We start from the raw sequence: 23,230 nt of genomic DNA on the forward strand, positions 1-23,230 counted from the left end.
GAGAACCTTTGAAGGGCAGAACTTAGAAAGAGAGAAAGAATCCTGTTTTGAATAGGGAAGAAGGATTTGAAAAGTGACCAAGAGAAGTCATGAACAGTTGCCACTGAGAGAGGTTTTCGGAAGAGGTAGCCTCACTACCAGCAGGAATGTGTTCTGTGCATGCAAGTATCAGGTTTGCCTGCCTGTGTAAGAGGAGCATAGAGCTGCATGTCATGTTACATACTGTTTAATGGGAATTTGTGTGATAGGGTTAAGAAACCACATGGAATCTGGTATTGTTAGGGTTGAAGTTTAAAACTTTAAATATTGTTTGTTTTTCTTTTGTTTTAATAAAGCTTGTTTTATAAAATAACCATACCCTATTTCTTATCATATCACTCCTGGAACGAATCGATCATTCCTCATCGCATTAAAACTTTGAAAAGTTGCGGCCCTGATCCAGTATATTAGCCACTGTTGAGAGCTGACCGGGCATCCGTACTAGTATGACCTATTTTTCCTATCTTCAGTTGGGAGCCTCCTTGCTAAGAGTGAGATAACGGGAGCAGTTTTGAAGGGTTGCCTGTAGCCCATAATACTTTTTTTTTTCAGATTATGACTCCCTCTGTGCCATTCCTGCAGTATTAGGACATACCAGGGGTGCCTTTGTTACCATCTGGGTGTACTGCTGACGAGGTTGAACCTGCTTTCTTCACTGCTGTTTGTTCCCTCTGGTTCCGCTGCCTTGTTTGCATTGTGCTCTGGTTGATCTCCCCCCCCCCCCCCCCCGCGCCCATCTTCCTACCCCACCCCCGTTTTTTTTGTTTCATTGACGGTACTAGTTGTAGTTTAGAAATGCAATAAAACAGAAAAAGCTGGATACAACTTAGCAGGTCTGGCAGCACCTGTGGAGAGTGAAACCGATTTAACATTTCAGACCAGTGACCATTCATCAGAATCTTTTCTTATGGAATTAAAACATTAAACATGAGGAGGTGGAGTTTGCTCCAGAGTCCTCCACCTATCTCTACGCCTAACTCTTCCACCTATTTCTGCTGAATATTTCCATAATTTACTGTTTATATTTCAGGTTTCCAGCTTCTACAGTATTTTTCCTTGCTGTTCGACCTTTCACATCTTTTGTCCTCTCTGGGGACTGCCATTAACACTCTTTCCCCCTGGTATCTGTGGCCATTAGCACCCAGTTTCCCTGGGTTTCTGTGGCTGTGACTCATCTTTCATTCTCACTCCACAGTATAAATATTTCTCACTTTCTTTGTCTGTTAGCTTTGACAAAGCGTCATCGGACTCGAAACGTTAGCTCTTTTCTCTCCCTACAGACGCTGCCAGACTTGCTGAGATTTTCCAGCATTTTTCCTTTCGTTTTTTTCTACAGTATTTTGCTTTCTTGGTTTAGCACAGTGGGCTAAACAGCTGGATTATAATGCAGAACAAGGCCAGCAGCGCAGGTTCAATTCCCATACCAGCCTCCCCAAACAGGCACCGGAGTGTGGCGACTAGGGGCTTTTCACAGTAACTTCATTGAAGCCTACTCGTGACAATAAGCGATTATTATTACTCTATAAAACTAATCTCCCCCTCCCATTTTCCTTTTTTCCCAGGAGACAGAACGAGGACAAAATTATAACGCAAGGAGTTGTCAGTCGCGGGGTGATGATGTAATGAGCTTTTCGGTCGCCAGGGGCACGGGCTGGTGAAGTCGGGAACTGTTGGTCACGGGATGGTGACGTATGGGGAACTGTGGTCGCGGTCTGGTGACGCGCAGGGGGCTGTCGGTCGCGGTCTGGTGACGCGAGGGGGGCTGTCGGTCGGTTGGCCGGCCCGTCAGTGCGAGGTATCGGTGGCAACTGTGGATCAGGCAAGGCCCCGGCGAGAGCAGCTCAAACGTAGGTCTGATTCGGGCTGCAGCAGTTTAGGTGTAGGCGCGGCCGCGCCTATTTTGGGTAAACTGCGTGTCGTGACCGAGGTCCGAGCCCCCAGCCTTGGCGCAAGGTCACTGCCGCCCGGAGCGGTCAGTGACTGAGCCGCGAGTCCTTCCCGCCGCGGGGCTCTTTCGCGGAGGCCCCAAGCCACAGCCCCGTCATAAACCAAACCCTTTCCCTGGGCATTGGCCGCCCACATGGGAATGAATGCCACTCCCCCACCCCACGGCACATGAGCACTGATCCCCGACCCGCCCCCCGCCCCCCCTGATGCCCCCCGCCCCGCCCCCTGATGCCCCCCGATGCCCCCCGCCCCCCCTGATGCCCCCCGTCCCCCCTTGATGCCCCCCGCCCCCCTGATGCCCCCCGCCCCCCCTGATGCCCCCCGCCCCCCCCCCTGATGCCCCCCGCCCCCCCTGATGCCCCCCGCCCCCCCTGATGCCCCCCGCCCCCCCCCTGATGCCCCCCGAATCCCTCCCCCTGAATCCCTCCCTCCCCCTGAATCCCTCCTGCATGAGGTCTGATTGCCCCGCCTCCAGCATGGGCACTGATTCTGTGCACCCCCCCCCCCCCCAGTCCCCAGCATGGGCACTGCTTCCCACCCCAAGCTTGGGCACTGATCCACCACCACCCCACCAGCATGGGCACTGATTCTGCCCCACCCCCAGCATGGGCACTGATTTCCCTCCCCCAGTCCCCAGCATGACCCCCCCCCCCGGCACGGGCACTAATTCCCACCCAACTTTCATGGGTGTCAACTCCCCCGGCTACTTGTATGTGTGCTGATTTCTCCCCCCCCCCCCCCCCCCCCGTATGTGCATTGACTCCCCCTCCCCTGCATGCCAGACAGTCCTTCCTATCCATGGGTGCCAACCCCCTTCCCCTGCGTGGTTGTTGATCCCCTCCTGCTGCGTGCTTGCCGATCCCCTCACCATGGGGCTGATCTCCCACCTCCAGCACTGCCCTGGGTGACCACCTATTGTGAATAAAGTATGGGACACTTTGACCATGGAGGGTTGGTTAGCATCAGGGCGGGGTTGGGGGGTACATGGGTGTTTAGTGGGTGCAGTGGGGCGACAGTTTAAAATCAACTAAAACTAACAACTTGCCTTTTTACAACATTATCTCTACTGACCGACTTCCTCACTCGCCTTCCCTTTCCCCCAAACTCACCCCCAGCCTCCCACAGGCTGTCCAAGAAATATGGAACAAAAGGCATCCCTTAAGGGAAACGGGACAAACAGTTCAAATAAGGAACACTCCCTTCAAATACAGGACAGTTTGTCCCTCTGGTGGTGCCTGCTTCCCCCTTCTTTCAAAGCAATGCCAACAAGGCTCTCCGTGCCAATAGGGAACCGGACATTAGATGACTGCAGTTTGGTTTATGAATCTCACATTTTTCTCATTGTTTCAGTGCCATGTCCCTGATGTTCTCCCGCTCACACCCACTTGTAGTTGGTAAGAAAGATAAGCGTCTGATGGCTGAGGTTAATGCGTCTCCGCTCAAACACTTTGTCACTGCCAAAAAGAAAATCAATGGAATTTTTGAGCAGCTCGCAGCCTACATCAAGGAGAGCGCTGCATTCCTCAAAGGTGGGTTGAGATTTTCACCTGATTGGAGAGGGCAGTGCACTTACAAGTAGCTGACGCGCCCCAAGTATGAGTGTGATGAAGAGTCTGTTTGGCTGGGATATAGTAGTCTCACTGGGATTTCCCACACCCCCTTCACATTCTAATCACTCACACCGCCTCATGGCTGTGTGCAGGATAAGGCTGTGGGTTATGAACATGATGTAGTGATGAAGCAGGCACTATAGAAACCCGGCAAATTGCTGAACCAGAGATACAAATCCACTACACAGTCATGCAGGTTCTTACTCGGGCAGCACGGTGGCACAGTGGTTAGCATTGCTGCCTACGGCGCTGAGGACCCGGGTTCGAATCCCGGCTCTGGGTCACCCTCCGTGAGGAGTTTGTGTCTGCGTGGGTTTCATCCCCACAACCCAAAAGATGTGCAGGATAGGTGGATTGGCCACTTTAAATTGCCCCTTAATTGGAAAAAATAATTGGGTACTCCAAATTTTTTTTTTTAAATGCAGTTTCTTACGCCAACCCTTAACTGTAATCTTTGCTGCTCTGGGCCTGTGCCCGATCCTGGCCTCCTGTTAGCTCTGCCTGAGTGGCACCGTAACACAGTGGTTATCACTGTTGCTTCACAGTGCCAAGGTCCCAGGTTCGATTCCCGGCTTGGGTCACTGTGTGCGGAGTCTGCAAGTTCTCCCCGTTTCTGCGTAGGTTTCCTCTGGGTGCTCTGGTTTCCTCCCACAAGTTACGGAAGACGTGCTAGTTTGGTAGATTGGGCATTCTGAATTCTCCCTCCGTGTACCTGAGCAGGCGCAGGAATGTGGCGACAAGGTAATTTTTTCATTGCCGTGTTAGTAACCCTACTTGTGACACTAATAAAATTATTTGTGAAATAGTTTCTTGGGTTCCTATGCCACATAACAGGAGCTGTACCAAGGCTCTCTGGATTGCATGGATGGAGGGGGGAGTGGGCCTTGTATTTAACTAGGTTATCTCTGCTCTAAGTGATGACCTAACAGCAATCCAAAAACGTGGAACATCCTGAATCTCACTTCCGTGTCTCGGTGACTGGGAATTGTGCAGCTCCCTGGCACCTCAATTACTGAACTGTGTATGAGCCACCTGCCCCCAGGCATCATGGCAACTGTCTTCATTCTCAAACACGAGCACTGCCTCAGATCTGGGCTGCTTTCCACAAACTGCGTGCCACTGCTTTATCTCGGTCCTTTTCTATTCCACAGAGACATACCAGAATGGAGAGCTGGACCCAGTCACCACAGAGGAACAGGTGCTGGAGGCGATTGGCTATCTCACGAAGGTCGGAGGGATCAGTGAAGTGCTGGCACGGCGTCACATGAAGGTCGCGTTTTTTGGCAGGTAGGTCGCACCCTCCACACGACTGTACTAATTCCCTGTCAGGTACTGTCCCTGCTTCAAGCAGGGATCACAAGAAATAGTAGGCCATTCAGCCCATCAAGCTTGCTCCACCATTCGATAGGTTTGTGATTTTAATTCCACTTCCCAGCCTACCTCATTGTCACCCTCCCCTCCCCCCCCATATTCCTTGACTCTCTGTAGATCAAAAATCTGCCTTAAGTCAACCTTAAATATATTCAATGATCCAGCGTCCACTGCACTCAGGGGTAGGAGTTCCAAAGACTAACGACTTGTACTGTCACTGGTCTCCCATCAGTCCCAGCTGTCAGCACCTTTGGTCTTCAGCAGTCCCCACATGCTTCCTGTTCTCTCCAGCCGATTGATGATGGTGTCCCAGTAAGTGTGACATCAGCCTAGTGTTTTGCACCTTCCTAGTGCGACTGAGGTTTTCCGGTTGGTGTTGCGGGATTAATTCGTGAGCTCTCACTGATGCTGTTTCTGTGGTGCTCTGCCTCCTGTCTGTGCCGTTAGTTGTGTGTGTGGTGCAGTTCTCAAGCTCCCGGCTGTTCTACGATGCGGTGTCCACTCTGCCAATTTGTGTCAGGTTAAAATATGTTTTGTTTACAGAACAAGCAATGGAAAAAGCAGTGTGATCAATGCCATGTTGTGGGACAAAGTCCTGCCCTCGGGAATTGGCCACACCACCAACTGCTTCCTACGCGTGGAGGGCTCAGACGGGAACGAGGCGTACCTGCTCACGGAAGGATCTGAGGAGAAACGAAACATCAAGGTTAGACAGCAGTTGTCACCTCTGGTATGGTCAGTGTGGGACAGGGACCTCGGTGTTTGTCAGATCTCGGGGCTGAGCTCAGTTGTGTAAAGCAGGCTGAGGGTTTTGAGTGAATGCCTTGGTCAGGGGAGCATGTGGATCACAATTGGGGTGTTGGGGGCAGTCAGGGTTTTCACTCGCACTCTGTTCCAACATGAACGAGCAAAGTGCTTTTCTTGAGATCCTCTCTTTGACTTGGTTATGAATTCCATGTCCCCTCACTATGAGTTATGGTGGCTGATGGTAGCGGTGCTACAGAAGGGAACAGTCGTAGGATTGCTAATCCCTTCCTTCCCACCAATTTGCTTGCGTTTTGACCTTAGTTCTGCTCCAGTGAAACCGAGGAGCTCCCTGGCTGTCCTTGTGCAACTCTGACATCCTGAATCCGAGCTCAGGGACGTGGTGGAACAGTCCCGCTGACCTTCAGCATCAGTGTCAATAAGAGCTGAACTGTGAGAGAACGTGGGCTCTGAAAACCAGGCTCTACTCCCTGTGATTGAATTTGGGCTAAAGCCGGAGGCAAAACCACCAGGAATAGAAGGAGCAATGGGGCTGTGGAATGAATTTGATCATTTAAGAAGCTCTTGTTTAAAAGGTTTTTGTGTCTTCTATAGACTGTGAATCATTTGGCTCACGCACTTCACCAAGATCAACAACTCACTGCGGGTAGCCTTGTCTCTGTCATGTGGCCGAAGATGAAATGTGCTTTACTGCGAGATGATCTGGTTCTGGTGGATAGGTATGAAAGAGTGTATTCAACCTCAGTGCACTTATTCCCACTCTGTTCCGCTCCTGTGTAATTACTAGTACGCTGCCCTATACATTGCTATTAATGAGCTCCTCTCTCTCTTATTTGTTTCTCCCAGTCCTGGAATTGATGTAACCACAGAACTGGACAGCTGGATTGATAAATTCTGCCTGGATGCCGATGTATTTGTGTTGGTGGCAAACTCTGAGTCAACGTTAATGCAGACGGTGAGTGAGCGAAACACCACTGTGTACAGGCAAGTGTGCGCAAGCTCTGTCGTGTACAGGCGACAATGTGCGAGACTCGGTTGCATTCGGGCAGATGTCACTAACTGATCGAGTTCAATGATGAGGTTTTACCCCTTGGTTTCTGTTTCAGGAGAAGCAGTTCTTTCACAAAGTCAACGAGCGATTGTCACAGCCCAATGTTTTTATCCTCAATAACCGCTGGGATGCATCTGCATCAGAACCTGAGTACATGGAGGAGGTGAGCGGTGTGCGGCGGGCACTTTATTACAAGCAGATCTGTGATTGGCTGTGTGAGGTTCTGAGCACACCATGTGGGTGTGGCACTGGTGAGTGTCAGGGTGACAGGTGTGGGAGACCCTGGGCTTCTTCGGCTGAATTGTGAAACTCATTGCATTTGGAGTCACAGAATCACAGAATCTTACATTTGGCCAGTTGTGTATACTTGAAAATGCTGTTTGTTCAGTTAGTCCCATTGCCCTGCTCTGCATCCATGATCTATCAAATCTCTCATTTTCAAGTATTCATTCAATTTCCTTTGAAACGTTACTGATGAATTTACTTCCACCACTCTTCCAGGTCATGCATTTCCAATCGCAGCAACTCATTGACTTTTTAAAAAATGTTTCCTTGTGTCACCTCTGGTTCTTCTGCCAATTACCTTTGATCTGATTACCAACCCCTCTGCCATGGGAAGCAGTTGCTCCTTATTTACTCTTGTCAAGCTCCTCATGATTGTGACCCTCTCAAATCTCCTAAACTTCTCTGCCCCAGGGAGAAGCGCGGCAGCTTCTCATGAGGTGGCCGCCTTGTCATCGAATGTTGTAATTTGAGCAGCAGCTGGTAGCGCCTTCCCGGAGGAGTCGCTACACACTGCTCCACAGACAACCTGCCAGTGCCAAGGGGATGCAGGCGGAAACATATGTCTCCGAGTCGTGTTGATGTCTCGTGTGAATTGTCACTCAAGAGACTGCCCTGCGCATGCTCTGCAGGGAAATCTCAATGATTACAGGGTTAGTCAGGATATTACCCAAAACTGGCTGGAGCCTTATTAATATTGGAGTTTCTCTTTGCTCAACGACCTGGCATTGTTTGATTATCGTGTAAATCATGTGCCACTTCTTTCCACGGTGACAGGTGCGTCGACAGCATATGGATCGCTGCACCAGCTTCCTGGTGGACGAGTTGGGAGTGGTGGATCGGGCTCAGGCCACAGATCGCATCTTCTTTGTGTCAGCCAAAGAGGTTTTGAATGCTCGCATCCAGAAAGCACAGGGGATGCCAGAAGGAGGTACGAGGGAGGCAGACGGCATCGACGCATGTTTCCGCTAATCCTGGTCGAAGGAACCTGATTGTAATTAATTGTATTCCTGACCAATAGAGTCCTACAGAACAGAAGGGAGCCACAGCTCACCGTTGAAAGAGCGAACTAGTTAGTCCGACTCTTCCCCATTGCCTGGTAAATCTTTCCCCTACAAGTATTTATTCAATATTTTTCACCCAGGTTTATAACTGGCTGATTTTCCACAATAAATGACCTCTGACATTTCCTCAAAGGCCACAGGGTCACTAAACCCAGATTATAAAATTGCATAAAGCTGGGCAGGGGCCACCATATCTCATGCTTGATTTTAAGATTTGTGCACAGTTATGTGAGAAAAGCGTGCTGTCTGTTCCACTGGAAAGGGTCACATAATTGAGCCCAACATACACACAAACACTGTCTCCAGCGGAAATCACTGGTTAACAATCAGGAGTGGGATCATCCCCTCCTTAACGCCGAGATACTGAGGCAAATTGCCAACTCAGCCCAAACCAGGGTGGACAGTGCTTTTAAAAAATCAGAAAATGTCACTTATTAGACCAAAATAATTAGCTTGAAAGCTAACTTGACACGCACCCTGAGTCTCTTTTGTTGCAAATCTTTTACCAGCCCTGACTCTGCCAGTTTAAGCTGTAATGCCTGAGTTTCTGCATGTCTCAGAGAGAAGTGTTGTAGCTCATGCTGTTTGTGTGTTGTGTGTTGTGTGTTGTGAACAGGTGGAGCACTGGCAGAGGGGTTCCAGGCAAGAATGTTCGAGTTCCAGAACTTTGAGCGACGATTTGAGGTGAGTCTTTGCTGTGTAATGGGATTGATTGACATCTTTCATTGAAGGCCCTTGTGTTCTGTAAGTACATTCAGAAAATTCTTACAACTTTGCTCTTTCATTCTGCGGGTGAATCAAAGCTCATCCCCTTCTGCGTTCTTTCTGAAGGGTCTAGGCTGACTTCTGCATTATCCGCTGTAATAATCCCCACAAAACCCACGGGGACGACCCGATTAATCTCCCTGGTGTGCAACGTTTTGAAAATGTCGCACTTTGGCAGACTCTATGTGGGTGCAGAGGACTGGGCTCAGGAGCGTACACTTTTTTTAAGGTGAATGCTATCGTTGGGATGATCACCAGACGGTAATTCTTCTGACCGCCTGTGGGGCCCCCACCTTCAGCCTCATAAAGAGCCTGACATACCCGGCAACCCTAGACTCCAGACGTTCGAAGAGCTCGTGGTGCTTGTGACCCTAAGCCATTGGTCATTGAGCAAAGGTACCAATTTAACACAGCTGAGAGAACCCCAGGGTAGTTGGTTACCAAATTTCTGGCATAATTGCGCAAACTGGCAATTCTGCAGGACCGCCTTGTATGCAGAGTGAATAATATGGCAACCCAAGTGGAAATTGTTGGCCAAACCATTGCTGGATCTAAAAAAGGCCGTTGAGAATGCAATTATGTCCAAATCGAAAAAGAAGGACTGACCACCGTCTTTGTGGTGAAGAAATGTCATCAATGTGTATATGGGTGGCGATTCATCAAAGTGACGCACCACAAGCCATCGCTAGGGCTTTTTAAAGAGGACAAGGTGATTCTGCCAATAGCATCTGTCAAGATGGCGTCACGGTGGCACAGTGGGTAGCACTGCTGCCTCACAGCGCAGGGACCCAGGTCCGATTCCGACTTCGCGTCACTGTGGAGTTTTCACATTCTCCCCATGTCTGCGTGGACTTCCTCCGGGTGCTCCGGTTTCTCCCACAGTCCAAAGATGTGCAGGTTAGGTGGATTGACCAAGCTAAATTGCCCCTTAAGGTGGCATCGCAGGAATAGGTCATGGGATTGGGCCTAGATAGGGTGGTCTTTCGAAGGGTTGGGGCAGACTGGATGGGCCGAATGGCCTCCTACGCGACGAGCCCTATTGCTTGCGGTGACCGAGTACATATTCGAGCATCACCCAAGCATGCAGATCGTGAATGCGGACAAGCTGAGCCGATTCCCATTACTAACACACACGCACACCCCCCCCCCCCCCCCCCCCCCCCCCCCCCCAAATCCCTACCAAGGGCTGACAAGGTAATTTCAACGCTAAACACTATGGACGCCTTACCGGCCACCGCCGCTGAGATACGCAACTGGATGCAAAAGGACTCAGTCTTGGCGGAAATCCGCCACAAAGAATATCTTGCATGGGGGTCTTCGGGGAAGAAACCCAAAGCACTACAGGACATTGACACCCAGATGCAGCAGGAGTGCCATGTGGAAGATGGCAATCTCCTGTGGGGGGGGGCTCATATGATGTCAAGCCAGGGCAAACGGGTAATACTCCAGCACATGCAGAACGGGCATCCAGGGGTGTCAAAAATGAAGATGCTGGCCAGGAGCTTTGTGTGGTGGCCAGGCCTGGATGGCGAGATCAAACGACTGGCCCAACAATGTACCACATGCCAGAACATCAGAAGCTTCCACCAACCTCACCACTGCATCCATGGAAATGTCTGGACAGGCCCTGGGTACATCTGTACGGCGATTATGCTGGGCCTTTCCAAGCTTTCATGGAAATGTCTGGGCAGGGCTTGGGTACGTCTGTGCGGCGATTATGCTGGCCCTTTCCAAGCTTTCATGTTTTTACTCGTGCTAGATGCCCACTCCCAAGTGGCTGAACGTCCATCAGATGTCATCCATCATGTCGTAGACCACCGTGGAGAAGCTACGGCTCTCCTGCACTCATGGCATTCCAGAAGTGCTAGTTACGGATAATGGTACCCCATTCACCACATATGGATGGCGCGTATCACCCTTCCTCGAGACTGGCCGAGCGAGTGGTTCAGATCTTCCAGAGAAGGATGAAGAAACAGACCAAGGGATCCATGGAAACTAGATTGGCAGAATTTTACTTTGTTACCGGACAATGGCACATGCCACGACCGGTGTAGCACCAGCAAAATTATTCATAGGCCGGAGGCTCAGGACCTGCCTTAGCCTCATGTTCCCAGATATTGGTGGGAGAATGCAACGCAGTCGGGACCTGCAGAGGCAGGGTCGAGGCAGGTGGACACTGGCCAGGTGTTTGTGACTAGGAGATGCGGTGTATGTCCGAAACTTCAGGGATGGAGCCCATTGAATTCCAGGGACTGTGATATAACAAACCAGACCAGTCTCGTACCATGTAAAGACAGGTGAACGGACATGCGGCAGCACCTTGATCACCTCAGTAGCAGGGGGCCAGTGTTAAGACATGCCCCACCAGTCTTCCAGCCACATTAATCCAGCACATGGGGGCCTGGAGATGTCATCCCTGGGAGCCCTTCCACTGAAATGCGAGATTTGATCGATATGGATTCCGAGTTGGAGACCCAGGCGTCCGAGGTTTCCGACAGCGATCGTGCTAGTGGTCAATCGCCAGCAGAGCCCCCTAAACAGTCATCACGGAAACAACAATCCCTGACATGCTACACAACCTCCGACCCTGCCCTGCAGCCACAGGAGGAGTTCCGTTAGTGGGCGTGTTAACTCCACAGGATAAAACCCAGCGCAGGTAGGAGCCAGCATGCCAGAATTGTCCTGGCTGAGATTTGGACTGTTGCTTGTATATACTTTTCCTAAACCAGGGGTTGATAATAAACCATTCTTGACTCTCCTTTCCGGACTCCTCCTTGACTACCATAGCCACCCTTTTACCTCTCCCTTTTCTGAATACATATTGCAGGAATGTATCTCGCAGTCGGCAGTGAAGACCAAGTTTGAGCAACACACAGTCCGTGCCAAGCAGATCTCTGAAGCCCTGCGACAAATCATGGATTCCGTGCATGTTGCTGCCACGGAGCAGAGGTGCGTACTGACTAGGGCCAATAGTATTAGACGTTTGTTGATGCATCAACAGGCTGCCTATTTTCGAACCCTCATCCCCAACCAACATCTGATTGGGCAATTCCATTAATTGCAGAGAATTGGGGTCTCTATATAAGGAAGCAAGAACTAAAATGGAAATGACTTTGTACAAGAGGGTCCTTCAGACCCTAACTGTGGGCTTGGGATTAACTGATGTTGGGTCTGACCCTTAACCTTGCTGCAGGGTGCATTGCCTGAACCAGAGAAAGGAGCGAATGGATCGATTGGAGTTTATAGACAATCAACTGGATTTACTGACCCAGGATTGTAAAGGCAAAATCAAACAGATCACTGAGGAGGTGGAGCGGCAGGTGAGAGTGAAACATTGGAGTAGCGTAGCATTCGGGGATTGGACTATTTCTTGTGCTCCATGTATTTTGACCTGCTTCTAAATCTTACCAGGCTGCTGTTAGATGCCATTTCTTGTGTCTCAGGTCTCGAACGCAATGGCAGAAGAAATCCGCCACCTTGCCACGTTGGTGGATGATTTCCAGATGGATTTTCACCCTTCCCAGGTGGTGCTCAAAGTCTACAAGGGTGTGAGTATCGATGACCAAGAGCGTGAGCAGATTGATTCCCTGGGCTCAATTCCCACAAAATGCTGGTGGGTGATATGATTATTGGTTTCAGGAATGCTAACAGAGCAGTTATTTTTGACAATTGTTTTAAGGCATTGTCGGTGACAGGAGTCTGCTTGTTAAACCAGTCCCCTCATTCAGCTTTATTTATCCCCAGTCACAATTCGGCTGGTGGTTAGAGCAGAAAACTAATCATAATTTCTGTATTGGAAAGATTAGTGGAGGGCTGAGGGTGAAGAATGAGAGAGTGGGAAAGTAAGGGAGGCAGTGCTAGGTGATGCCTATTTGGGGTTATAAAAGTCTGTAGCTTGTAGGCGGAACGTCCAGAGAAGGAATGAGTTTGGATGGGAGGTGAAATGAATCTTGGGACTCAACACAGTGAGTGCAGGAAACGGGGTTTGTGTGTAGAACAGGAAGGAACTAGAGGAAAGTTTTGAGGATTGCCAATCTTAACAGAATCAAAGTGGGAACCATTGTAGGAACCAGACTTGATCGGCAAAGTGACTCCAATAATCTGACAACAAGGAACTGGGAGACAACTGCATTCAACACCCCTGCAGAGGAGGCAAGATTGGGTTTGGGGGCATCTGTGCTTTTGGAGACCCTGGGATTAAATCTGAAGGAGTGCTTCAATTCAAGGTCACTGTAGGCAGTCCTTTCTCTTCTTCCACCTTCTAAACATCCTTATCTTGTTTCCCCCTTCTTACAGGAGCTCCACAAACACATTGAGGATGGACTTGGGCGCAACATGTCTGAGCGTTGCTCGGTCACCATAACAACCAGTCTGCAGAAAACCCAGCAGGAAATGATTGGTCAGTCTGAGCGTTCAGTCCTTTCAGTGTTTTTTAAAAAAAATTCCAATTAAGGGCAATTTAGTGTGGCCAATCCACCTACCCTGCACATCTTTGGGTTGTGGGGGCGAAACCTACGCAAACACGGGGAGAATGTGCAAACTCCACACGGACAGTGACCCAGAGCCGGGATTCGAACCTGGGACCTTGGCGCCATGAGGCAGCAGGGCTAACCCACTGTGCCACCGTGCTGCTCCCCCCCCCCCCCCCTTTCACAGTGTTAACTATCAGGGGAAGAGTAACCAGTTGAGATATGTGTCAGTAAGTAGTATTGAACTTGGCAACAAACTGCAGCTTTGGGCTTGTTTGTGGTTTAATTCCCCCTGAAGGATGTAAAAGTCTCCAGTCCTGCTACTTGTCCATCCATTCTGTCCTCCATCAGCAGAGGCAACATGTGCATTTTTAAAAATTCCTTCATTGGGTAAGGACTTCACTAATTACCCATGAAATGAGTGGCTTGCTAGGTTATTTCAAAGGGCTGTAAGGGATCAGCGAAATTGCTGTGGGTCTGGAGTCACATGTAGGCCAGACGGGATAAGGATGACAGATTGCCCTTCCTGAAGGACCTCCGTGAACCGGATGCATTTTTATAACAGTCAATGATAGTTTCATGGTCATCATTCCAGATTTTATTCATTGAATTCAGATGCCACCAGCTGCCATGGTGGGATTTGAAGCCGTTTACATACCGAGCATTTACACAACTACTGTTCCCAGGCAGCTCCAACATCGAGGTGAGCGGGAACGAGGAGAGGACATCAAATGAAGCAGACAGAGAAGTGGGAAGACAAAGGGAGTTTTGGGGAGTGGTTAGAGGATGTGAGGGAGCACACAGACAGGCAAAATCAGTCAACTGGTGGACCCTGAGGGTGGGTGGTGAGTAGATTCTGGATGGTTGCATAGATTGGTAGGGGGAGCAGGAGGCAGGGTTGAGTGTGCGGTAAGTGTGGAACATACTTTGGAGGCTTTTGGTTAACAAAGCTCTCAGCAACTGGGGTTTTCCTCACTTTATGTCTGAGTTTGTTACGGACTAACTAAGAGATATCAATTCATGTGATTAGGCAACAAATCCTTTAACAATGTATCATGACTGGTAGAACACACACTGGATGGAACATGGTCTTTTTTTGGCCACGTTTCTGAATTTTCGAATGACAATTTCATGTGTTTGGGAACAGGTGCCCACATGGGTGGGGCTGATGGGTGAATGGAGCCTGGTGCAGGGTGGAGGTATCGGAGGTGTGTAGGATCGGTTGGGGGGGTCGATGTAGGGGGTGCAGGATCAGGGGGGGTGCAGGGTCAGGGGGAGGGGTGTGTGTAGGGGTGGGGTGTGTGCAGGGTCGGGGGGAGGGGTGGTGTAAGGGGTGAGGTGTATGCAGGGGGAGGGGGATATGCTGAGTTGGGGAGGGAGGTGTGCAGGGGGAGGGGGTTGTGCAGGGTAGTGGGAATGGGGTGTGCAGGGTCAGGGGAGGAGGGGTTGTGCAAGGTCGTGGAGAGGAGGGTGTGCAGGGGGAAGGGGTGTATAGTGCCGTGGGGAGTAGGGTGTGTAGGGCAGTGGAGAGGAGGGTGTGCAGGGGGAAGGGATGTGTAGGGCCGTGGGGAGGAGGGTGTGCAGGGCCGTGGGGAGGAGGGTGTGCAGGGCCGTGGGGAGGAGGGTGTGCAGGGCCGTGGGGAGGAGGGTGTGCAGGGGGAAGGGGTGTGCAGGGTCATGGGGAGGGGGTTGTGCAGGGGGAGGGTGGTGTGCAGGGTCGTGGGGAGAGGGATTTGCTGGGTATGGGGAGGGTGTATGTGCAGGAGGGTGTACCGGATCATGGGGAGGACATGTACAGGGTCTTAGGGAGGGGTGTGTGCAGAATCGTTGGGGGGGGGGGGGGGGGGGGGGTGCACAGGGGGAGGGGAAGGGGTGTGCGCTGAGTCATGGGGAGGGGGGTGCAGGGGGAGGGGTGTGTGCAGAGTCGTGGGGAGGGGGGGGGTGTGCTGGGTCGTGGGGAGGAGGTGCACAGGGAGAGGGGTGTGCGCTGAGTCGTGGGGAGGGAGGGTGCAGGGGAGGGGGAGGAGTGTGCAGAGTCGTGGGGGGGGTGTGCTGGGTCGTGGGGAGGAGGTGCAAGGGGGGAGAGGGGATGCAGGGGGAGGGGTATGTACAGGGTTGTGGGGAGGGGGGGCGGTTTCTCCAGCCTTTTGGTAGCTGGTGGGAATCCTGAATCCCCTTTTGATTGGAAGATTTTGTAATGATTTCTCTCTTTTCCCCTCCTCGCCCTCCCATTCCAGATAGCCTTCAGCCCTTGCTGCCACCCGCAGAGAGGGGCCAGGTAGATGTGCTGGTACCTCGCCAGCGCTTCAGTCTCAGCTACGACATGAACTGTGACAGGCTCTGTGCTGACTTCCAGGAAGACATCGAGTTCCACTTCTCACTCGGATGGACAATGCTCGTCAATCGCTTCCTGGGCCCAAAGAATAGTCGCAGAGCACTCGCTGGATACAATGACCAGGTAAAGCAAAGAGGGAAACAGATTATTTGATCCTTATCTAGTTTTGGCTTTTAATGAAGGCTGAAGGATTAAATATTGGCCAGGGCAAACAGGAGATCTCCCCTGCCTTTCTTAAAATCATTCCATTGGACAGAGGGCCTCAGGTTCAAGTGTCATCCAAAAGATGGCACTTCCAACAGTGCAGCATTCCCACAGAACTGCACTTGGAGTCCTCAGACTAGATGATATGCTCCAGTCTCTGGAGTGGGACCTGAACTCATGCACCTCTGACTCTGAGGCAAGGTTGCTGCCACTGAACCACGGCAGAGATTGGAGGTGATTGCTTCCTCTGTTACTTTCCTGTAATCTAATTGCTGCATTGGGTCATTTAAGAGGTTCACAACTGGTTTTAGGCTATCTGATGTTCATTGATCCTTGGTCTCCTATGTTTCTAGGTCTCACGGCAACTACCCATTACTCCAGTCAGTACCAGCTTACCATCATTACCCCAGGGGTCCATGACCCAGGAAGAACTCATGGTTTCTATGGTAACAGGATTGGCTTCATTAACTTCGCGGACATCAATGGGGATACTGGTGGTCGGGGGTGTGGTAAGTGATAGCTGTTTATCCATTAACAGGAATGATCTCTGCCCGGTTGTACTGTCAGCTGGTGGTGGTGAAGAAATTGAGGTCTGAGCTCGACAGTGGGGGTTCCTCTTAACTGCATTTACTATAACCCAGTACAGATGCATCAGACATGATAGAGTGGCATTGCTTGGCATCGTGAGGGGGAGAAAGAAGGAAGGTTTTGGGAACTTAAAGAGAAACTGTAACATCAATTAATTTGGCACCTGATCACAACTTCAGGACATGCCGAGCTGCATCAGGGCCAAGGAATTACTTTTGCAGTGCAGTCACTTTTGTGGAGACAAACACAGCAATAGACAGCACCTCGGTTTAAGGTATCATAGAATCCTCAGAAGGAGGCTATTCGGCCCATCAATCTGCACCAACTGAAAGAGCACTTTACCTAGGTCCACTCTCCTGCCCTATCCCCATAACCCCGCAACCTAATCTACACCCCTTAATGTCCAACGATGTTAGATGGGGTTACGGGGATAAGGGGAGTGGGCCTAGGTAGTGTGCTCTTTCGGAGGGTCGGTGCAGACTCGATGGGCTGAAAGGCCTTTGTGCTGTATAGGGATTCTATGATCTTTGGACACCAAGGGACAATTTATCATGGCCAGTCCACCTAACCTGCACATCTTTAGATTGGGAGGAAACCGGAGCACCCAGAGGAAACCCACGCAGACACGAGGAGAATGTAAAAACTCCACCCAAGGTTGGAATCGAGCCCGGGACTCTGGTGCTGTGAGGCAGCAGTGCTAACCACTGTGCCACCCTGCAAGGTTCCGCAACCTTTGTTTCGTACTGGCTGTTGGCTGGGAACATGTGCCAATGTCCTCTCTGGAGACTTGGCTCCATGGCCTTCTGACTGGAGAGGTGAGACTTCAACCACAGGGTCACATTGGCACCTTGAAATTACCCAAGTATATTGCAATGTTGGTGGGGGTGTTTAAAGGCCATGTCACCAAGGTCCCCCTCACTCACCAATTCCACAGCAGCTGGCTTAAGGTGAAAGATTACTAAATGACCTGATGGAGGCTTTTAATATGAACAGTTGTCATGTGGTGATAGATTATTTCTATCTTGTCAGTGTAAGTGTAACAAGGGCCCAAAATTAAAACAATCACAAAGAATGAAAAGAGACAGTTAAGTTGAAGTGGAATCCAGAAACCGATTCAAAAGGGAATGACGTAGTTGCTTGAGAGCGAGAAATATTAAAGGGGAGCAAGGAGGAAAAATGATTAAAACATGGTGGCAGCCATTGATACAGACATGATTGATGTCTGACTGGATTGTTCTACAGACTATGGTCTCTTTTTAAAAAAAAATAATTTTTATTGAAATTTTTATAAAATATAAACATCACAACAATATTAACAAAACAACCGCGGTAAAAACCCAAGAACAACACCCACCCAACTTCAAAAGCAACTACAAACAAAAGAAAAAACAAAAGAACACCCAAATAACAAAAGGGAAAGAGATAACACCCGCCACATTCCACAAACCCATGTACCCAGTTCTCCCTCCGAACCAAACCCCCCCCCCAGGTTGCTGCTGCTGCCGCCGGCCTATTTCCCTACCGTTCCGCCAGGAAGTCCAGGAAAGGCTGCCACCGCCTAAAGAACCCTTGTACTGATCCCCTCAGTGCAAATTTCACCATCTCCAATTTAATGAACCCCGCCATATCATTGCTCCAGGCCTCCACGCTTGGGGGCCTCGCATCCTTCCATTGGAGCAAGATCCTCCGCCGGGCTACTAGGGACGCAAAGGCCAGAACACTGGCCTCTTTCGCCTCCTGCACTCCTGGCTCCACTGCAACCCCAAAAATTGCGAGTCCCCAGCCTGGCTTGACCCTGGATCCCACCACCCTCGACACCGTCCTTGCTACCCCCTTCCAAAACTCCCACAGCGCTGGGCATGCCCAAAACATATGGGCGTGGTTCGCTGCGCCCCCCAAGCACCTAGCACACCTGTCTTCGCCCCCGAAAATCCTACTCATCCTCGTCCCAGTCATGTGGGCCCTATGCAGCACTTTGAACTGTATGAGGCTAAGCCTCGCACAGGAAGAGGAGGAATTCACTCTCTCCAGGGCATCCGCCCACGTCCCCTCCTCAATCTCCTCACCCAGCTCCTCTTCCCATTTACCCTTCAGTTCCTCCACCGAGGCCTCGTCTACCTCCTGCATCACCCGGTATATGTCCGAAATCTTCCCTCCTCCAACCCACACCCCCGAGAGCACTCCATCCCGCACCCCACGTGGGGCAGCAAGGGAAAGCCTCCACCTACAGCCTGGCAAACGCCCTCACCTGCATGTACCTAAACATGTTCCCCGGGGGAGCCCAAACTTCCCCTCTAACTCCCCCAAGCTCGCAAACCTCCCCTCCACAAACAGGTCTCTCAACCTCCTAACCCCTACCCTGTGCCAGCCCAGAAATCCGCCATCAATGCTCCCTGGGACAAACCGATGGTTCCCCCGTATCGGGGCCTCCATCGAGCCCCCCACTTCTCTCCTATGCCGTCTCCATTGCCCCCATATTTTGAGGGTAGCCGCCACCACCGGGCTCGTGGTATACCTCGCTGAAGGGAGCGGCAACGGCGCTGTTACCAGCGCCTCCAGGCTCGTGCCCACACATGACGCCCCTCCATCCTCTTCCATGCTGCCCCTTCCTCGTCCATTACCCACTTACGCACCATCGCTGCGTTGGCAGCCCAATAGTACCCACAGAGGTTGGGCAACGCCAGCCCCCCCCCCCCTATCCCTGCCCCGTTCCAGGAAAACACTTCTCACCAGACTATGGTCTCTTGATGGTAGGCACTGATTATGTACCCAAGGACTGTTGATTTCTTGCTTTCAACAGGCTGCTACTGCATGAGCGTCAGTCATTCTTTGCTGAGCCTCTGGTCTGCCTTTTGTGAATGTAAATGAACAATTGTCAGCGCTGAATCCCAGGGACTGGGCTTGGAATGTTGCAGCAAGCTAGATAAACCCACATTTATTTATGAAGAATGGTGTAAGGGATTTTGAGAAATGTGATCCCCTTGTCTGGTTGTGTGTCAGGTGTGGAAAGCAGTGGGCTGGAGATTGATTGCATTGAGCATGGGGATGTACGGCCTCCTGTACGTGTACGAGCGTCTGACGTGGACGACCAGAGCCAAAGAAAGAGCCTTCAAACGTCAGCTCGTGGATTATGCTGCCGAGAAGCTGCAGCTCATTGTTAGTTACACTGGATCCAACTGCAGCCATCAGGTGCAACAGTAAGTATGGGAACGGAGTAAGTGCTGGGGTTGGAATGGAGCCAGACACCACCCCTCCCCTCCTTCATACGTACCCTCCTGTTTGCAAATACAGGCTGCTCCCTTCAATCTTCAAAAATATTACCTCCCTCTGATTTTTGAACACTCTTTTTGCACACCACCACCACTCTCACTCGCAGCACCAACTCTTGTTGGGATATGTGATCCAGGGTCACCAACCCATTATCCCAGTACCACCAGCTGTCAGTCTCGCACACCATTGAGTGTTCTTCACATGTGGAACTAGATAGTGAATTTTGGTTGGATGTTCCCTCTGTGAAAGGCATTTCAGTGAAGCCTGATCTGTCTCGACAATTTGAAACTTCTAGCAGGAATCAGTGGATACAGATCAGCGGCTGGACCTTCACTGATTCATCCGCTCTTCCTGGTACCCACATGTTGTTTTCAGTTATTGTCACAGTAAATGTATGGATTTGTATTTCTGTACCTCCCTTCACGGTGCTTCTCTTTCCATCCCTTCCTCTGCAGGGAATTGGCAGGAACATTTGCCCAGCTGTGTCAGCAGGTGGATGTGACGCGGCAGAACTTGGACGAGGAGATCAAGGACCTAAATAAGAAGATTGAACTGCTGGACTCGTTGCAGAGCAAAGCCAAGCTGCTCAGGTGGGTGCCCACCGACATCGGCAAATCAGTGGCAAATGTTGGCAGCTTTGGACCCAGGGACCGATTGCCAGAGGTTTCCTGCTATGTGCAGAGCTGTTCCATAATGCCCAGTGTGTTTTGAGTTTAGATTAGGTTAAGATTACATGATGGATCCCTGACTCGAGCATTAAGTCTGCATTAGAGCGGGAAAGAGCATGAGGAACCCAAACTCACTCCAAACTTGGCTTTGCATGATTGTAATGAAGGTGGAAATGCAGAGTCTCTGGAGCTGTCATGTGTTTGGCTTTGCTTGAAGAATTAGGTGTTGCGCTGGGTCAGTCATGGTGCATCGAGTTCCTGGTGGAGGTGCACCGGTTCCTTGATCTCTTTACTTGTTGTAACTGAGTGTTATTCTTTGCAGGAACAAGGCTGGATGGCTGGACAGTGAACTGAACATGTTCACTCATCAATATTTGGAGCAGAGCAGATGAGAGGGCGAATGGTGCGTGCAAAATTGAGAGATGTTTCCACTGCCTGACACACAAATGCAACACTAACTGTCACACCAGGGGCGGGTGGGGGCGTTGTTGGGATATTAATTCATTTCTTTGTTGGAATAATTTATAAACAGTTGAGAATTTATTTAAAGTTATTTGGGGCTAAATTAATGTAGTGACCCATTGATCAGTGTCTGACTTTTTACGCATGGCGAATTGCACTGAACAGCCAGCAGGAGACTGCCTTTTATATTTGGTTCAGAACATGAATCGGTTCAGACTCGTCTTGTAGCTCGAGTTTGTTGTCTTGCTCTGGGCACGTGGAATTTGTCATATTTTGGGACATGTCACCTGATCAATCGTAGTCTCTTTCTCTCCTCCCCCTCCCGTGGCATTTTCTGCTGTTTGTCTTGAAGATGTTATTCTCATTTAAACTGCATGCCATTACAGAAGCCTTTGGAACCCCTAGATATGCTCAACATCTGCAGCCGATGTACTTGACATCAACCTGGAGTTCAGAAGATGATGTCTCTGGGTCACCCTTTGCTCACAGATCATTCTGATTTTTACAATATGTGTTTGAATCTGGGCCTCCGAGAGAGGTTACAAAACTTTTAAACATCGCAGTCTGTGCTACTTTGAACTCCTTGATTAGATTCCACCTGTGACTTGCTCCTCGCTATCTGTTCTATATGTAAATATCCTGAACCCTCTTGATGAGATTCCAGCCTGCAACTGACTCTGGGTAACTGTTTTAGTTGAGATAATTAATTTTAATTCATCTGTACCCTAAACTGAATTGTTGGTCTGTATTGACAGAGGGTGAGCCTGATCTGAATGGAGTCCTGGCATGTAATATTATTCCCAATCTGTCAATCAGCTGTGCAGAGAAACAAAAGGAGAACTGAAATTCAAATCTGAATAGACTCGGTTAATGAGCTTGTAAACTTGGGAAAGATTCATGTTGTATCGGAATGTGTGGTTTAATCCACTAGATATTGGAAAGTGGGAAGGAAGAATTCCAGTGTGATTGTTTGGTCTTCACTTAGCCCTTGCTCTGCATACCCCACACACCCCCAAGCCCAGATCAGAAACTGTTTGGAATGATGAGTAAGAAAATGTTGGTGTGAGGAGCTTTCTGCATTTCATGAGTCACATTTATGAAAGTTCAGCCATTTTCCTGTAATTGTAAAGACCAAGGGTGATGAACACTGGGGATCCTATGCCTGTGGATTGTCTGCACAATGCAGTGAAAAGTTTTTGATGGTGTGAGAGCTACATCCCTTGCATCAACTTCATTCAGTATCCCAAAGGGAGGGTGAGCATTCAAAACTCTGGACCCCTGCTGTGTTATTGTCATGGTGATCTTGTTGCCACCAGCTTTACTGATGAAGGAAATCCTTTACCCTGAACGTTAGTAAACCGTTTTAAAATCTTGCGGTGTACTGGGAGCATTGAGAGCTGCAGTCGTTCTGAACCTGTTTTTTTTTTACAACAAAATGCATTACGTGTATCATGAATAACAGGTTTGACTGTCAACCTTGTCCCCAGAACCACAACAATGAATCTGCCTCTTGATCACTCAAACAGAAACTTAAGTATATAATACATTTAAAGAAGCTTATTTTGTGTTTATGACTTGCTTTGAGGCTTATATTTAGTTTTAAACATTTAAATATATTGGAAAGAATAAGAACTGATAATTCTGGAAATACAATAGTTAGCATCTCCAAGAAAAGACCGGCTAATGATTGAAATATTAAGCTTCTTGATGAAAATTAACTTGTTGACTATTTCTGCTCTTTCCTAAAGAATGAAATGAGTGATCTAGGCTGAGCTGCACCCAGATATGCCAGGTTGATCCATTGCACTGAGTGGCAACTGTTGGGTATAGATGATGATCAGAAGGCTTAATGCTGATGCTACCATGTAACAAGGCAACAGAATGGGTCTAAATCTCACTACTTTTGATTGTACCCATTAAGTTGGATTTTTTCTATAAATTATTCAAAGTGCACTTTATGTTTTGCTGCTCAAGGTTGTTCTCAAGTTTCATTAAGTATTTTTTGTTTAAAATGTATGTAAAGCTCCCTCTGTGATGTACTGTTCTTGCCATCTGATAACTGGGACTGGGCTTGTGTAAAACAGATGATAAAATAAATTAATTGCAAAAAATTCCTTTGTGTCCAAGCTGTCCATTGCTGTACTCTGAACATTCTTTGATCTGTAAGTGGAGGGAGATGGAAGCAAGAGTCATGGGGATATAGGCAGGGAAAACAAACCTAGGCATAGGTTTGCCTCGGCAGCAATGGTAGCACAGTTGCTTCACAGCTCCAGGGTCCCAGGTTTGATTCCCGGCTTGGGGTCACTGTCTGTGTGGAGTCTGCACGTTCTCCTCGTGTCT

The 23,230-nt window shown here is 49.7% G+C and overlaps 1 protein-coding gene across 4 annotated transcripts; it reads left to right on the top strand.

Moving 5' to 3' along the window:
* The first annotated feature begins 1,705 nt into the window (after positions 1-1,705).
* mfn2 (mitofusin 2) lies at positions 1,706-23,003 on the top strand. 4 transcript variants are annotated; one of them, XM_038821570.1, is made up of 18 exons: positions 1,760-1,886; positions 3,337-3,515; positions 4,748-4,883; positions 5,511-5,673; positions 6,327-6,451; positions 6,579-6,687; positions 6,839-6,946; positions 7,843-7,996; positions 8,746-8,813; positions 11,722-11,843; positions 12,088-12,214; positions 12,338-12,442; positions 13,191-13,293; positions 15,601-15,821; positions 16,256-16,411; positions 19,491-19,687; positions 20,216-20,350; positions 20,751-23,003. In XM_038821570.1, exons 2-18 carry the CDS (start codon positions 3,341-3,343, stop codon positions 20,818-20,820), a joined length of 2,274 nt encoding a protein of 757 aa, XP_038677498.1. In that variant the 5' UTR covers positions 1,760-1,886; positions 3,337-3,340; the 3' UTR covers positions 20,821-23,003. The 4 variants fall into 4 exon arrangements, with proteins under 4 accessions (XP_038677501.1, XP_038677498.1, XP_038677499.1 ...); XM_038821571.1 differs by lacking the exon at positions 1,760-1,886 and having other exon boundaries at positions 3,341-3,515; positions 20,751-20,831; positions 21,277-23,003; XM_038821572.1 differs by lacking the exon at positions 1,760-1,886 and having other exon boundaries at positions 3,341-3,515; positions 20,751-20,831; positions 22,639-23,003.
* The last annotated feature ends 227 nt before the right edge of the window (positions 23,004-23,230 follow it).

This window comes from Scyliorhinus canicula, chromosome 16 (assembly GCF_902713615.1).
Source record: "Scyliorhinus canicula chromosome 16, sScyCan1.1, whole genome shotgun sequence".
Classification (NCBI taxonomy): Eukaryota; Metazoa; Chordata; class Chondrichthyes; order Carcharhiniformes; family Scyliorhinidae; genus Scyliorhinus; species Scyliorhinus canicula.